At 42.8% G+C, this 17,750-nt stretch overlaps 1 protein-coding gene across 1 annotated transcript in view; it reads right to left on the bottom strand.

Annotated features, from left to right (window-relative positions):
- The window catches only part of LOC116556350 (protein NPAT), a 61,788-nt gene that overhangs the window by 34,400 nt on the left and 9,638 nt on the right, over positions 1 to 17,750 (bottom strand). The window contains exon 2 of the mRNA XM_032285680.1: positions 5,134 to 5,252. Within this exon, the coding sequence (XP_032141571.1) occupies positions 5,134 to 5,252 (119 nt within the window). The remainder of the gene's footprint in view (positions 1 to 5,133; positions 5,253 to 17,750) is intronic.

Here is a 17,750-nt window from a genome sequence, read left to right as displayed (position 1 = left end):
ATTGGGCTACTATCACTCTAAGTTTGATAAAGATGGTCACTTGATTTTGAGAAATGCCATGAGGGGCCCATTCTGGGCCCCATTCCAAACTGGGGCATTTCTGACTCAGGCCACTCCCTCATCCCTGTATAATGCCTGTTCCCTGCTACAGCAGGTAGTGTCACAGTAGATTTATGTGGCACAAAAGCTGTGGGCCTTCTGCCTGGGGAAACCCTGCAAAAAATGCCAACAGGAGTTTGTGGACCCTTGCCAGTGGGGATGGTAGGATTACTTCTAGGTAGGTCTAGTTTAAATTTAAAAGGAGTGCAAGTACAAACGGAAGTCAATGATTCAGATTACAATGGGGAAATTCAAATTGTTCTATCTACTTCTGTTCCCTGGAAAGCAGAGTCAGAAGAACGTATAGCACAGCTCCTGATTGTACCAAATGTGGAAACTGGGAAAAAGCGAAACTATATGAATAGGAGGATTTGGAAGTGCAAATAAACAAGGCAAAGCAGCTTACAGGATAAATCAAATTGTTGATAAATGTCCTACCTGTAAAATAGCTATTCAGGAAAAGAAATTTAAAGGATTGGTAGATACAAGAGCAGACATTTCAATAATTTCTCTATAGCACTGGCCATCAGCATGGCCAATTCAACACGCTCAATTTAACATAGTTGGAGTTGGCAAAGCCCCGAAATATATCAACAGTTATATTTTGTATTGTAAAGGACCCGATGGACAATCTGGGACTATTCAACGAATTGTAACTTCTGTACCTATAAATTTATGGGGAAGAGATATATTACAGCAATGGGGAGCACAGGTGTTAATTCCAGAACAATTATATAGCCCACAAAGTCAGCATATGATACAAGAGATGGGGTACGTGCCTGGCATGGGATTAGGAAAAAATTTACAAGGGTTAAAGGAACCACTTAAAGTGGAAGGACAGAATTCTCGTCAGGGTCTAGAACACCATTTTTGATGGCAGCCATTGTTAAGCCTCCAGAACTCATACCTCTAAAATGGTTAACAAACAAGCAAATTTGGATAGAACAATGGCCACTAAGTAAAGAGAAACTGGAGGCTTTAAAGGACTTAGTTACTGAACAATTTGAAAAGGGACACATAGCTCCAACGTTTTCCTCCTGGAATTCTCCAGTCCTGGTTATCAAGAAAAAATCATGTAAATGGTGAACACTGACAGATCTTAGAGCCATTAATTCAGTTATACAATGTATGGGGGCATTATATACTTCTCCTGCTATGATTCCAAAAAATTGGCCACTAATTGTTATTGATTTGAAGGACTGTTTCTTTACAATTTCTTTGGCAGAAAAGGACCATTAGTGATTTGTGTTATTTCTTCTACAAATAATCAAAAATCTGTAAAATACATCACTGGAAAGTGTCACCACAAGGAATGTTAAACAGTCCCAAAATTTGTCAAACTTACATGGGCCAAGTTGAGCCCACCAGAAAGGAATTTTCGGTGTTATATTATTCATTATAAGGATGATATTCTTTGTGCTGCTCCCACTCAGGAAATATTACTCCAATGTTATGATCACTTGCAAAATTCCATTTCTTGTGCTGGTTTAATTATAGCTCCTGACAAAATTCAGACTACTACTCCTTACTTGTACTTGGTGACCTTAGTGAGTAACACTACCATTGTGCCACAAAAAAAAAACTATACACAGGGATCAATTAAAAACATTAAATGACTTTCAAAAATTACTAGGGGACATTAACTGGATACAACCTGCTCTAGGCATTCCTACCTATGCCATGAGTAACCTATTTTCTATCCTTAGAGGAGATCCTAGTTTCTCTAGCCCTTGGCAATTAACAAAGGAGGCTGAGGCAGAGTTACAGCTGATTGAGAAGCAAGTGCATAAGGCTCAAATAAATAGAATAGATCCAAAAAAGACTCTAGACTTACTGATTTTTCTAACTCAGCATTCACCTACTGGTGTTATTGTCTAAGAGCAAGACTTGGTAAAATGGCTTTTTCTTCCTCGTACGAATTCACAGACTCTGACTCCTTATTTGGATCAAATCGCTACTCTGATAGGAAATGGGAGAGCTCGAGTTGTTAAATTACATGGATATGACCCTGGAAAAATTATCATCCCTCTTCCAAAGGCTCAAATACAACAGACATTTATAAATAGTCTTACTTGGCAAACCCAGTTAGCTAATTTTCGTGGGTGTTCTTGATAATCACTTTCCAAAAAGAAAATTATTTCAATTTTTGGAACTAATTGGATTCTCCCTAAAATAACTAAATCCAAACCAAATGAAGGTGCTGAAAATGTTTTCACAGATGGATCTAGCAATGATAAAGCTTCTTATTCTGGGTCAAAAACTAAAAATTTTCAGACACCATATACTTCAGCCCAAAAAGCAGAGCTTGTAGCTGTAACTGAAGTCTTAAAATGCTTTCGAGATGCCTGTTAATTTCTTCATATGTGGTTTTTCCACACAATTAATTGAAAATGTTCAGCTTCGATTTAATACAGATGAACAACTGATGACTTTACTTCCCAGTTACAAACCGCAGTTAGGAATAGAATGTACCCATCACTCACATTAGGGCTCACATACCTCTTCCAGGACCTTTTGCAGGGAATCAAATGGCTGATTGCTTGGTTGCTATAGCATTGTTAAATGCTAAACACTTTCACACTTTGACTCATGTAAATGCCTCTGGTCTTAAACAAAGGTGTAATATTACTTGAAAAGAGGCTAAAGCCATTATGAACAATGCCCAACCTGTAAAATGATTCATTCTCTGCCCTTTACGGGGTTGGGGGGGGGGTGTTTGTTAACCCTCATGGATTGGAAACAAACTGTCTTTAGCAAATAGATGTTATCTATGTCCCTTCTTTTGAAAAATTAGCTTACATGCATGTATGTGTAGATACATTTTCTCACTTTGTTGTGCCATATGCCAAACTGGAAAATCTTCCATGACAAAGCTGCCCTTTCCTTTATCACTTTGCAAAATCAAAAAGGGTGACACGCTGGGAAGGCCTGAAGCCTGTCATAAACAGGCCTTAAAGAAACTGGCCACAAACAAAGTGTCTATAGGACTGTAACATACTCCTGATGGCAGTGACACACAAGCTGGAGGTTGTTGGTTTACTGGAGCGAGGGAAAGAAATTCCTGACCCATCCAGGGCAGAAGACTGCTTAAAGGCATTCCAGAACCACAAACAATACCAGGAGCAACCCGAGCCCTAAGGACATGTTCCAGCTGTAGTAGATAAACCGTCAGAGCCTGTTTCTTGCTGCTAGAAAAGAATGTTTTTTCCCTGTGAAGAATGCTTTCAGTTAACCTATAAACTGCAGTAATGATGATTATCACTTGCTTGCTTGCTGTCAATAAATATATGGGTCAAACTCTGTTTGACACTCTCAGCTGGGAATGCTGAAGCCCTCTGATGTCCCACCTTTTGCACTCTGTGTCTTTTTTTTTTTTTTTTTGAGATGGACTTTCGCTCGTCGCCCAGGCTGGAGTGTAGTGGCGGGATCTTTGCTCACTATGACCTCTGCCTCCCGGGTTCAAGTGATTCCCCTGCCTCAGCCTCCTGAGTAGCTGTGACTATAGGTGCACACCGTCACTCCCAGCTAATTTTTTGTATTTTAGTAGAGACAGAGTTTCACCATGTTGGCCAGGGTGCTCTCAATCTCCTGACCATGTGATCCTCCCGCCTTGGCATCCCAAAGCACTGGGATTACAGGTATAAGCCACTGCACCGGCCTGTGTCTGTTCCTTAATTCCTTTAGCGCCACCTGGTTTGGGGTCTCTACAACTGAGCTGGTCTCAGCAAAACTGTCAAATCCAACTTTGCCCAATTTTTTTCTTATGTTTCATTTAGAAGTCGTATGGTCCTATGTTCTACATTCAGATCCATTTTGGTTAATTTTTGCATAAGTTATGAGGTACTTGTATAGGTCCTTTTTCTGTATGTGGATATCTAATTGTTCCATCACCATTTGTTGATAAGACTACCCTTTCTGCAAAAATAGCCTTTACACCTTTGTCAAAATCAGATGTGTGGGTCTCTATCTGGACTTTGCATTTGGTTCCATTGATCTATGTGCCAAAAGTATAAAAAATGCCCCTTAATCTTGATTATTATAATTTTTTTAGTAAGTCTTGAAATCTGGTAATGTCAGTCCTCCAACTTGTTCTTTTTCAGAAACTGTTTAGGCTATTCTAGTTCCTTTTCCATTTAAAATTTGGAATTTTCGTGCTATCTATAAAAATGCTTCATGTTATCTATCGAAATGCTTGCAGGCATTTTGACTGTGAAAAATCTTTAATTAAATTGTGAGGAAATAACACCTTAACAATATTGAGTCTCTCAATCTATGCAAACAGTACAATTCTTTTATTCAGGCCTCAGATTTCTTTCAGGCAATTTTGAGCATATAGATTTCACACTTATTTGGTTAGATTATCTCTAAGCATTTTGTTTGTTGCTATTATAAATGAGTATTTTGAAAAATTTTTCAAATTTCAATTGTTCATTGCAGGCATAGAGAATATAACGGATTTTTGTATACTCTGTATTCTACGACCTTGCTTAACTTTAGTTTTGTATTATTTTCAGTTTCCTAAGCAGACATTCATGCTATCTTTGATAGTCTTTAAGGAGTCATGTTTAAAATAAAATGACAAACACCACGTTAAATAATGTAGTTCTGGAACGTATCCACTATGTACCAAATTATGGTTTGTTGGTTTAGTGATATTTAACAAAAGAGATGACAATAATATACCAAAATATGTTTCATATTTGTCTGAAAGGAGCACCAGATAAAGGCCAGGAAGTAAAGAAAAGAAAAAAAAAAAAAGGCTTGGAGACAGCAGCAGTGAGTGACACTAATCAGAAATGGGGGTGTCATTTTGAAACTAATTCTCAAAGTTGTCATTCACTTAATAGTTCTGTAATAAATTTGTAAAAAGAACAGCTGGCCTTCTTTGGGTCTTACCAGTCATACATGAATATAAACCGTCAAATTTTTGCTAATTTCAATGTTTTTTTTTTGGTGGATGAGCCGATTTTATGACTATGTACATTTAGTCTCTTGTGTTGATGAAATATTTCCCTTAAGGAAAAAATAACTCACCAGTAAGCAGGCTGGAATAAACCCTTCATCTGTACAGTGTTCTGCATATTCTTTTAAATCTGAACTTTCCAAAATAAAAGTCTGGCAGGTAGAAATGAGGTTTTCTTGTTGTAGGTAACCTAAATAAAAAATAAAAGTTTAGGTACTTATACTAAATTCTGTACTTTTGGTTAAAACTGCTATCGAAAATGCTATAGCATGTACTGATATCACAATTGGAACCTTAGGTGGAATGCTCTAGTGTTTGGCAGCCTTGTACAGAAAAACCAGGTTGTGCTGCAATATAAAGTATAATTCATAGAATAGGTGGCCCTTTCACAGGAAACAATTCTATCTAAACTAGTAAAATAAAGTGTTTAACAAAGGATAACTATTTCACAGTAGTGCTTACAGGAGAACGAATAAATCAATTATAAATACCTATGTTCCTCTACTGCATAACTTCCATATTGACCAGATCAGTTGATGGTATAAACTGACTTACTGGATTATCAGAAAACCATGTTCTCACAACAATGCTATATATTTGTATACTTATTTGCCAAATGATTTACAAAAAGAATGAACAGAAGATCTACTCTGCATGAAAGTTGAGAAACGAACTCCTTTGGTTCTTATTTTACGCCTTTTGGGAATCATTAGCAACTCCAACAAGAACCTTAACCTTAAAAAGTGAAGGCTAAGGCAGAGAGGGTCCATTGCTTGCCTGAACTAAAGCATGCCCCAGCGCACACACAGACCCCCTTGGCAAATAATGGGATATTTATTTGCTCCCAGTAGTTAAGGAAATCATCATCCAATCATAGAATATCAACTCTTCAAAGAATATAGACCTCATAAAATTAGTTCAGTAAACTCACTAGACAAACAGCAACAGCTAAGACAACAACATGGAAGAAGGAGAATCGAACTCCAAGAGCTGTCACATCATATTGTTTAAAACATCCAATTTTTCACAAAAATTTACGAGATATGCAAAGAAATAAGAAAGTATGGCTCATAGAGAGTAAAAAAACCAAAAGTCTTCCCAGGGAAATACAGACATTAGACTTAAGACTTCAAATGAGATATTTTAAAATAAGTTGAAAAAAACTAAAGGAAATCATGTCTAAGAAATTATGAGAACAATATCTCACCAAATAGAAATATGAATAAAGAAATACAGTTGCTAGCAGCAGGAGACAAACTTGCAAGCAGACAGGGGCAGGTCCCTGGTGAAATCCGACAACCTTCAAGCCAAAGACAGTCTGGTAGAGTCCATGACCAGAGTGAGAACTTCCTTAATATCTTTCAGCCAACTGAATGGTGCTTTTTCCAGGTCCACCAATGGACTAATCAGCATGCACTCTCCCATTCTGAGCCCATAAAAACCCAGGACTCAGTCACACATGGGGACTACCTGCCTTTGGAATCCTCTTTCACATGAAGGTCTACCCATGTCGGGTTCCCTGTCGTGTCTAGAGCTGTTTTGTCATTCAATAAAACCCTTTTCCGCCTTGCTCACTCTCCAGTGTCCATATAACCTCATTCTTATTAAATGCAGGACAAAAGCCCAGAACTCCCTGAACAGTGGGTGTGAAAGGAGCTCTAACGCTGCAGCCCTCCAGCCCTCCGCTGACACTGGGCAGCCACCCAATATGACAGGTAGTGGCAATGGGGCTAGGCCAGCCCAGGAGCCACAGACCGAAGCAGGGTGGGGGGACAGAACAAGCGGTAACACGAACAAGCTGAAACATACGTCCCTACCACCTGTTTGCCATGCTGTAGGCAGCGGGAAGGTGAGTGAGCTGTAATGGTCCATGGGGACTCAGACCTCAAGACTCCCTGGGCAACAGCCATAACACCCTCTGGGGCTCTTTGGCTGCTGGCATCTCCAAGATTTTGGGTGCTGCAGTGTCACCCTCAGCCAGACACTGGTGCCCAAGTTGGAATATGGTCATGGCACACCTGCACCAGCTGTGGGCTGAATGCAGAGCCACAGTGGGCATGGAATCCGGGCCAGAAGCAGTCTGCTGGGCTGAGTTGGCATACAGAGCCCAGCAATGAGTCCAGAGGTGCATGAGCCCAGGCAGGTGTGCCACAGACCATGAAGATTGCCGGCTGGCACAGTGGCACTGAATGAATCCTGTGTCATGCCTGGGGGCTTGTCTGGGATCTGTGGAAGGTTAAGAGTGGACCTCTTACACTTTCATTTCTGAGGTTTCTTGCCTTCACATTTTTTTCCAAAACTAGATGAAACACCAGGCTTGTCAACCAGTTAAGAGGAAATGGCACAGCTGCAGAGGACTGCCTTGCTGGAGAAGACTGTGTCAAGCCTCTGCCATCACCCTCAGATACTGGGAATGTTGGCTTTGTTTCAATCCAGTCTCCCTTCACAGACGTCTAGCCATTGCATGGGATTGGAATAAGGTCCTGTGACAACCTAAGGTATTTGGCTAAGGCTACACCTCAGTGTTACCTGAAGGCGCCTGGACTGGCCCCAATCCCCAACAGCCTGTTTGGGTGTTGATCAAGACCGTCAGTCTTTCCTATAGCATTTTCTTTGCCTCTTTTGTGGCTCCTATCTCTTCTTCATATACAATGTTACGGGTGTTGCTGCAAACCACAGTGATAATATTACTGGGTAGAATGAGCATTTCACTTAGTCACCAGGAGTGTAATTCAGAACAACTTGGTTTTTGTCTGTTCTTAGAAGCAAGAAGAATGTAATAATCGAGAGTTTTCTTTCCCTTGTGGAAGAAACCCATCTGCATTGGGCAAGAGGCCATTTCCCACAGGCATATCCCCTCCCTGCATTTAAGCTGTACTCTGCCCTCCCCCCCTCCCCCCCCCCCGGCCACACACCATGTCAGGAGTTGGCACAGTCCTGTAAATACGGGGAGCTTTCCTATGCAAGAGACTGATTTTTTTTGTTCTTTTTGAGACAGAGTCTCATTCTGTCACCAGGCTGGAATGCAGTGGTGCGATTGTAGCTCACTGCAACCTCGGACTCCCTGGTTCAAGCGATTCTCCTGCCTCGGCCTCCCAAGTGGCTGGGACTACAGGCATGTACCACCACGCCCAGCTAATTTTTTGTATTTTTAGTAGAGACGGGGTTTCACCATGTTGGTCAGGATGGTCTTGATCTCTTGACCTCGTGATCAACCTGCCTTGGCCTCCCAAAGTGCTGGGATTACAGGCAAGAGACTGTTTTGTTTTTCTCTTGGGAGGCAACTTATTAGGCCAGGCCTCCCCTTTTCCTAGTATAACTGTGAGGGACATCTCAGGGAAGCCTTTAACCTGTTATTTTTCACAACCCCTTAGTTATATATAGTTGAGAAGACCTCTTACTTACCCATGACTTTAAAATCATGCCTGAAAGCCCAACTCCTCTGCTAGGCAGGGCTATTTTAGCTGGCGTATGACCCACCATCCTTATGGCTCCAGGATAGACTCTTTGTCTCACCCAAGTGCACACCGATATTAACCCAGAAGTTTGGGCAACTCAAAGGAAAACTGGTGGCGCCACAACTGCCACACCAGTCTGGATCCACCTTAAGGATCCCACCTCCTTTCTTAACCAGAGACAATATACCATAAAACCAGAAGTTAGTAAAGGACTAGAAGCCATCACTGATAATTTGAGGATGCAGGGCTTCCACAAACCCTGCAACAGCTCTTGTAATACTCTGATACTGGAGTTACAAAAACCCAGTGAAGAAAGGAGACTGGTCCAGGACATCCGCCTCATTAATAAGGCTGTGGTTCTAATACATATGGTGGTTCCCAATCCCTATACCCTACTAACTCAAATACCCAAGGAAATTAAATGGTTCACAGTCCTGAATCTAAAAAATGTCTTTTTCTGCATACCATGACACCCCAACTTCCAGTAGTTGTTTGCATTCAACAATCCATCCAACCAGACCACCCAGCTAATCTGGATGGTGTTACTGCAGGGATTCCAAGCCCCCAGCTGTTTGGGCAAGTGTTGTCAAAAGATCTGAGTTCCTTTATCCGCAGGTGAAAGTTTTAAAATATGTAGATGACATTCTCCTTTGTGCCCCAATTGAGGAGGTCTCAGGAGGACAGAGAGGCTTATCTTAATTTTCTGGCTAAAGACCTTACAGAAGATGTAAGGTCTCAAAATCTAAGGCTCAGCTCTGTCAGATTTCAGTGAAGTACCTAGGTCTAGTCTTGTCAGAGGGGACAGGGGAACTTGAGGGTGTTCCTCTCCCCAAAGCCCTCAAGCAACTGAGAAGATTCTTGGAGATAACAGGATTCTGCAGACTATGGATAACTGGCTATGGTGAAGTAGGTTGTCCCTCTTGTATTACATAATAAAGCCAACTAAAACTCACTCCCTAATTTGGGAACCAGAGGCTAAAAGAGCCTCTGACCAACTGAAACAAGCCTTTTTTGAGGTGCCAGCCTTTAGTCTTCCCATAGGGAAGACATGAAATCTTCATTTATCACCAAGAAAGAGAATGGCCCAAGGAGTTATAACTCAGGCCCAAGGTCCAGCCCAGCAACCTGTAGGCTACCTAAGCAAAGAGCTTAATTTGGTAGCTAAAAGATGGCCAGTCTGCCTCCTGACAGTCACAGCAGTAATCTGGCCAGTACCAAAGGCCACTAAGGTAACCATGGGGAATAACCAAACCATTTACACCCCACATAATGTGGCAGGACTGCTGTCTTCTAAGGGGAGGCTCTCTTTTTTTTTTTCCAAAACAGCACCGTTGTCAGCATGAAGCAGTAATTGTGGTCATAATCCTTATCCTAATGGCAGTTACATGTACCTCTTCAGAGGGAGGACTGATAACAGTAGGAGACAAATTCACAGGCAGGCACGGATGGGTCCCTGGTGAAACCCAACATTCAAATCAAAGACACCCTGAAGCCTGAAAACTGGATGCCAGTTCCAGGCAGAGTCTACAACCAGAATGAGAACTTCCTTGATGCCTAAGTCCAATCCAATGATTCTTTTTCCAGGCCTGCCCATAGACCATAAAACATGCATTCCCCCATAATTTCTGAGTCCATAGAAACCCTGAACTCAGCCACATGTGGGGGATACCCAGCTTTGGGCCCCCATCCCACAGAGGGTTATCTATTTCAGGTCCCCTCTCGTGTTGAGAGCTGTTCTGTTGCTCAATAAAATCCTTTCTACCGTGCTCAATCTCTGGTGTCCGTGTAACCTCATTTTTCTCCGAGGCAGGACGAGAGCCTGGAACCTGCTGAATGGAGGGTGGGAAAGGAGCTGTAACACTGTAGCCCTCCCGCCTTTTGCCAGCACTGGGAAGCTGCCCCGCATGACAGGAAGCAGTAGCAGGGCCAGGCAAATCCAGGAGCCGCAAGCTAGAGTGGAGCAGCGTGACTGAACAAGCTGTAACACAAACAAGCTGAAACACACCCCTCTATCATTTGCTGCATTGCAGATGGCAGGAAGGAGACAGAGAATGTAACGGTCCTTTGATGTGAGGAATGGAAAGAAAACCAGAATGATGAAAAGAGAATAGTCTCAGAGACCTGAGGGACACCATCAAGTGTACCAACATAAGCATAATGGAAATCTTAGAAGGATAGAAGTACCAGAAAGAATATTTGAAGAAATAATGACCAAAACCTTGCAAATTTGAGGAAAAACTTAATCTACACATCAAGATAGCTCAACAGTCTCTAAGTTGGATAAACTAAAAGAGATCCATACCTAGACAGACCATAATCAAACTGAAAAGACAAAATCATGAAAGCAGCAAGAGAAACAACTTGTAACATACAAGCGTTTCTCAGTAAGTTTGACAGTGGATTTCTTATCAGCAACTGTAAGTAGTGAGATGATATTCAAAGAACTGATGTTTACTTTGATTGTTGAAGGAAAAAAGATACAAGATCTGATAGCAAAAAAAAAAAAAAAGGTCAACCAAGAATTTTTTTCTTTTTGAGACAGGGTCTCACTCTGTTGCACATGCTGGAGAGCAGTGGCACCATCATAGCTCACTGTAGCTTCAAATTCTGGGGCTCAAGCAATCCTCCCACCTCAGTCTCCCAGGTAGCTGGGATGACAGGAACGCACAACTGTGCCTGGCTAATTTAAAAAAAAAAAAATTTTAATAGAGATGGTGTCTTACTATATGTTGCCTAGGTTGGTCTTCAACCCCTGGCCTCAAGTGATCCTCCCAGCTTGGCTCCCATAAAGTGCTGGAATTACAGAGGCGAGCCACCATGTCCAGCCTCAAGGAAGAATTCTATATCTAGCAAGACTCTAAACTAAAATTATTAAAAATTTTGTTATCAGATAAAAACTAAAAGAATTTGTTGCTAGCAGATTTTCCCTGTAAGAAATACTAAAGGGGGACTCCCTTCAGGCTAAAATGAGATGACACTGGAGAATTACTTGACAACAACATAACATAAAGCAATCTAGGCTAGGTGTGGTGGCTCATGCCTGTAATCCCAGCAGTTTTTAGAGGTTCAGGCGGGTGGATCACTTGAGGCCAGGAGTTTGAGACCAACCTGGCCAACACAGCAAAACCCCAACTCTATCAAAAATACAAAAAAAATAACCAGGCATGGTGTCACTCGTCTATAATCTCGGCTACTTAGGAAGCTGAGGCATGAGAATCTCTTGAAGTTGGAAGGCAGAGGCTGCAGTGAGGTGAGATCATGCCACTGCATTCCACTCTGGGCGAGAGCAAGACTCTGTCTCCAAAAAAAAAAAATAAATAAATAAAATAGTGTAAATGTTTGTTGTATGTAATCTTTCTTCCCTTTTAAAAAGATAACTGTACACACAATATGGGCATATAATGTATGAAGGTGTAATTTATGTGATTTATATGGCCTTAAAAACATGATCCAACTAAATGCTATTGTCACAGGATCCTCAAGGTGTCGCTTTTCCAGCTCAAAAACTGTGGCTGGTGGTGCCTTTGCCTGAGTTTTGCTAGGGCCTGCTGGGCTTGTTTTGTTCACTTGGCCCAGCAGGCTGTGCTTGGCTTATGCTACTGGGCCAGATCCCATGCCTGCTAGGGGCGAGGCAGGGGTGCAGCAGCGAGGGGTATATGAGTGAGCACGGGGTCCGGCTGCTGCACACACCAGGCATGCTGGCTGCAGTGGGCTAGGCACATCCAGGTGCTGGTTCCCCAAGAGGTTGCAGCTAGATCAGGCATACTATAGTGGCTTCCACTGTGGCCACTGGGGAACGTGGTGGCACCCTGAAGCTTAGAGACATCAAGAATCCCAGAGCCCCAAAGAGGGTGCCACAGCCCTGGTTTGGGGAGCTCCTAAGTCTGGGCTCCCCAGAAGGCCTCAGCTCTTCTCTCCTTCTCATTGTCTGCAATGCGGTCAACGAGGGGGCACGTTTCAGTCCTGTTTCAGTCCCACCTTTCAGTGGGTCCCATGTTATTAGCATGTGTTCAGGGAGAATGAGGTATGTGGTCAACTGGAAGGTGAGCAAGGCAGAGAGTAGCTTCACTGAGTGACAGAACAGCCCTCAGGAGACCAGCAGTGGGTAGCTTCTTTCTGCAGGCAGGTCGTCCCCACAAGCATCCAGCTCTCAGTGGAGAGGATACCTACAGTGGGAAGCTCCTTTCTGCATGCAGGTCATCCTGACGAGTGTTCAGTTCTCAGCAGAGAGGAGACCCATAGTGGGTAACTCCTTTCTGCAGGCAGGTCATCCTAACAAGTGTCCAGCTCTCAGTGGAGAGGAGACCCACAGCAGGTAGTTTCTTTCTGCATGCAGGTCATCCCAAGGGTGCCCAGCTCTCAGTGGAGAGGAGACCTGCAGTGCGTAGCTCCTTCCCACGGCTGGTAGTCCCGATGTCTCTCTTGAGTCTGGCTGAGTCCGGGGTTTTTACGGGCTTCAGAAAGGAGGAAGTGTGCTGACTGGTCCGTGGGCAGCCATGGGTGGGCCCAGAAAAAGCACCATAAATTCTCACTCTGGGCCACAGATCTACAGTCCGGCCCCCAGGCTTTAGCCATCCCTGGCTTGAAGGTAGGGTTTCATCAGGTGCCCACTTCTTTCGACCCAGGAGCCTGTATGCCTCCTATTGCTATCAGCCTGCCATCCAAGGTGCCTACAGTGCTTAGGCTGTTCATGCCAACAAGCAGGCCCATGCTGACATGGCCTTATCCCTACCCTTGGCCTCCATCCCGTGCTCCTCAGCACTGAAAGTCCAGAGCAAACCGAGGCAGCATGGGGCAGGTGTGTCGGCACTGCCCCTAGCATGCACACACCCGGCCAGGTCCTGACAGGAAAGTTCAGGCAGGGTCAGCCTAAACTTTCCTCTGAAATTGGGAGTGGGCACTGGGAAGAGGAAGAGGCTAGACAGTAGGAATAGGCAATTCTGAGCCTGTGGGAAAAGGGGGCCTTCCTGGGCCCCCGAGGCTGCAGAGATGCCCCCTCCACAGCTGCAAGTACACCTAGGAGGGGAGGGCTCCTGCCGGTCCAACTTGGAAGGGGGCAGGGCACCCACCTGTTCCCAGCTCCCACCGCTCCATGGAGCAGAGAGCCCTGTCTGCACCTCCCATGCTGCAGTTGGTGTCTTTAACATCAGCTGCTCCAGACTGATTCAAAGACACAAACAGGGTGAAAGTAAAAGGATAGGAAAGATACACCATCTAGTAATCAGTAAGACTTAAAGTTGTTTTATTAACACTGGTTGAGTATCTCTTATCTGAAATGCTTGGGACCAGAAGTGTTTCAGATTTGTTTTTCTCCCTCTGGATTTTGGAATAGTTGCATTATACTTACTGGTTGAGTATCGCTAATCTGAAAATCTGAGATGCTCCAATGAACATTTCCTTCGAGCATCATGTAGGTATTCAAACAGTTTTGCTTTTAGAGCATTCTGAATTTTGAATTAGGGATATTCAACCTGTATCAAAGTAGATATTAAGACAAATATTGTTACAAGAAACAAAGATAATGATAAAAAAGGTCAATCCATCAAAAAGATAACAATAGCTGAGGTGATAGGATTGCTTGAGCCCAGGAGTTCAAGACCATCCTGGGAAATATAGTGAAAGCCCATCTCTGTGGTTTTTAGAAATTAGCTGGGCTTAGTGGTATGCACCTGTAGTTCCAGCTACTCCAGAGGCAGAGAGGTAGGAGGATAGCTTGAGACCAGGAGGTCAAGGCTTCAGTGAGCCGTGACCGTACCACTGCATTCCAGCCTGGACAACAAGGTGAGACCTTGTCTTAGTATGAAAACTCATTGAAGTGAAGGGAGAAACAGATAATTCAACAATAAAAGTTGGAGGCTTCTATACCACACTTGGAGTAATACATAGAACAACTAGGCAGAAGATAAATAAACAAACAGAAAATGTAAACTATTAGAGCAACTAAACCCTACCAGACATCAACAGAACACACCACTCAAAAACAGCGTAATACACGTTTTTCTCAATTGCACATGGAACATGTTCCAGGGCAGACCACCTATTAGGACATGAAATAAGTGTCAATAAATTAATGAGGTGCAACTAAAGCAGTGCACAGTGGAAAATTTATAGCTATAAATACCTGTGTTTAAAAAAGAAGATGCTAGGTGCAGTGGCTCATGCCTGAAATCCCAGCACTTTGGGAGGCTGAGGTGGGCGGATTCAAGAGTTCGAAACCAGCCTGGCCAACATGGCAAACTCCGTCTCTACTAAAAATACAGAAAACTAATTGGGTATGGTGGTAGGCCCTGTAATCCCAGATACTCAGGAGGCTGAGGCAGGAGAATTGTGTGAACCTGGGAGGCGGAGGCTGCAGTGAGCTGAGACCGCACCACTGCACTCCAGCCTGGGTGACAGGGCAAGACTACAACACGAGTTCAAGGTTGTAGTGAACAAAAAAAAAAAGAATAAAATAAATAAATGAAAAGATAAGCCTGGGATGTTGGCTTACACCTATAATCCCAGCTATTTGGCAGGCTGAGGCAGAAGGGTACCATGAGGTGAGGAGTTCAAGAGCCTGTGTCTAAAAAAATTTCTTTAAATTATGTAGGTATAGTAGCACATGCCTGTATTCCCAGTAGTTCAGGAGGCTGAGGTAGGAGGATCACTTTAGCCCAGGAGTTCAAGGTTGTAGTGAACTATGATCACGCCACTACACTCTAGTCTGGACAACAGACTGAGATCTTGTCTCCAAAAAAAAAAAAAAAATTAAAAATGTAAAATCAATAACCTCATCATCTACCTTAAGAAACTAGAAAATGGCAGAGTATAAATAAGTAAAACAAATAAAAATTCAGAAAAATGAATAAAAACAAAAGCTAGTTCTCTGAAGAGGTCAACAATATTTACAAATCTTTAGCTAGACCAACCAAAAAAAGAATACGCAAATTATACTAGATCAGGAAAGAGGGGGCATTACTATCAATATTATGCAAATAAATGCGAATGTAAAAGAATACTATAAACAGTTATTATCTCAACAATATAGAGAATCTAGGTGAAATGAGTAATTCTTAGAAAGACCCTGATACAGTTTACATATTGCTCCTGCTAAATCTCACCTTGAATTGTAATCCCCAAAATTGGCGCTGGTGGCAGGTGTTTTGGTCATGGAGGCATATTCTTTGTGTCTCAGTGCTAGCCTCGAGATAGTGAGTTCTCACAAGACCCGGTTGTTTAAAAGTGTGTGACACCTCTTTCTCTCTTGCTCACTCTTGCCATGTGAGAGGCTAGCTTCCCCCTTCACTTTCCACCATGATTATTAAGCTTCCCAAGGCCTCCCCAGAAGCCAAGCAGATGCCAGCACCATGCTTCCTGTAAAACCTAAAGAACTGTGAGCCAATTAAACCTCTTTTCTTTATAAATTACCCATTCTCAGGTATTTCTTCATAGAAACACAAGAATGGCCTAATACAGACCCAAACTACCAGAACTGACTCAAGAAGAAACAGAAAATCTGAATAGACCTATAACAAGCAAATAAACTGAATTTATGACTGAGCTTGGTGGCTTACACCTCATTCCAGCACTTTGGGAAGCAGAAGCAGGCAGATCACGAGGTCAGGAATTTCAGACCAGCCTGACCAACGTGGTGAAACCCCATCTCTACTAAAAATACAAAAAATTAGCCGGGTGTGGTGGTGTATGCCTGTAATCCCAGCTGCTCATGAGGCTGAGGCAGGAGAATCGCTTGACCTCGGGAGGAGGAGGATGCGGCGAGCAAGATCATGCCATTCTACTCCAGCCTGAGCAACAACGGCAAAACTCCGTCTCAAAACAACAACAACAACAACAAAAAAAACCAATTTGCAATAAAGAAACTTCTCACAAGGAAAAGCCCAGCTGGGATAAAATGCCCTCACTGGTGAATTCTACAAAACACTGAATGAAGAGATAACATCAATCCTTTACAAATTCTTCTTGTAATAGTAGTAGAGAGAGGACTTCTCAACTCATGCTTTTAGACCAATACTACCGTGATACCCAAACCAGCGAAAGACATCACAAGAAAACTACACACCAATATTTCTTATGAAAGTGGATAAAAAGTCCTCAACGGGTTGGGCGCAATGGCTCATGCCTGTAATTCCAACACTGTGGGAGGCTGAGGCAGGAGGACTGTTTGAGCTCAGGAGTTCCAGATCAGCCTGAGCATCATGGCAAAACCCCATCTCTACAGAAGTTAGCTAGGTATGGTGTGCACCTGTGGTCCCAGCTACTCGGGAGGTTGAAATGAGAGGATCATTTGAGCCTGGGAAGTCAAGGGTGCAGTGAGCTGTGATTGTGCCACTGCATTCCAGTCTGGGTGACACAGTAAGACCCTGTCTCCAGGTTAAAAAAAAAAAAAAAATTCTTAACAAAATACTAGCAAATCAAATCCAGCAACATATAAAAACAGTGATGCACCATGACCAAGTGGGATTTAATGCAGTAATGCAAGGTTGGTTAAATAAATATAAATCAGTGTAATATTTGTATAATTATTCATAGTGTAAAAGACAAAAATCACATTATCATGGAAAAAGAACAACTGAACAAAATCCAACCAATCTGGGCAATATAGTGAGACTCCATGTCTACAAAAAATTAAAAGTTTAGCTGGGCATGGTGGTACATGCCTGTAGTTCCAGTTACTTAGGAGGCTGAGGTCAACTGTTTGAGCTTGGGAGGCTGAGGCTGCAGTGGGCCATAATCATGCCACTGTAGTCCAGCTTGGATGACAGAGTAAGAGCCTTATTCAAAGTTTTCCCCATAAGATCAGGGAAAACATAAGAATGTCTGTTCTTTTTTGTTGTCGTTTGTCTGAGATGGAGTCTTGCACAGCAACCTCCACTTCCCAGCTTCAAGCGATTCTATCTCAGCTTCCTGAGTAGCTGGGATTACAGACACATGCCTCCAGGCCCAGCTAATTTTTTGTATTTTTAGTGGAGATGGGGTTTCATTGTGTTCCCCAGGCTGGTCTCGAACTCCTGAGCTCAGGTTACCTACCCACTTTGGCCTCCCAAAGTGCTAGGAGCCACAGTGCCCAGCCTGTTCTTGTCATTTCTATTCAATACTGCATGTATCCTCTAGCCAGGGCAATTAGGAAAAAACCTGAAATAAAAAGCATCCAGATTGGAAAGAAAAAAGTCAGATTACCCCTATTTGCAGATGACATTATGTCTTACATAAAAAAAATCCTAAGGAATTCA

This window comes from Sapajus apella, unplaced genomic scaffold (genome assembly GCF_009761245.1).
Source record: "Sapajus apella isolate SASKATOON/1434 unplaced genomic scaffold, GSC_monkey_1.0 scaffold16, whole genome shotgun sequence".
In the NCBI taxonomy this organism is placed as follows: Eukaryota; Metazoa; Chordata; class Mammalia; order Primates; family Cebidae; genus Sapajus; species Sapajus apella.
The sequence above is the reverse complement of the archived record's forward strand: the minus strand, read 5'-3'. Positions and strand labels throughout refer to the sequence as shown.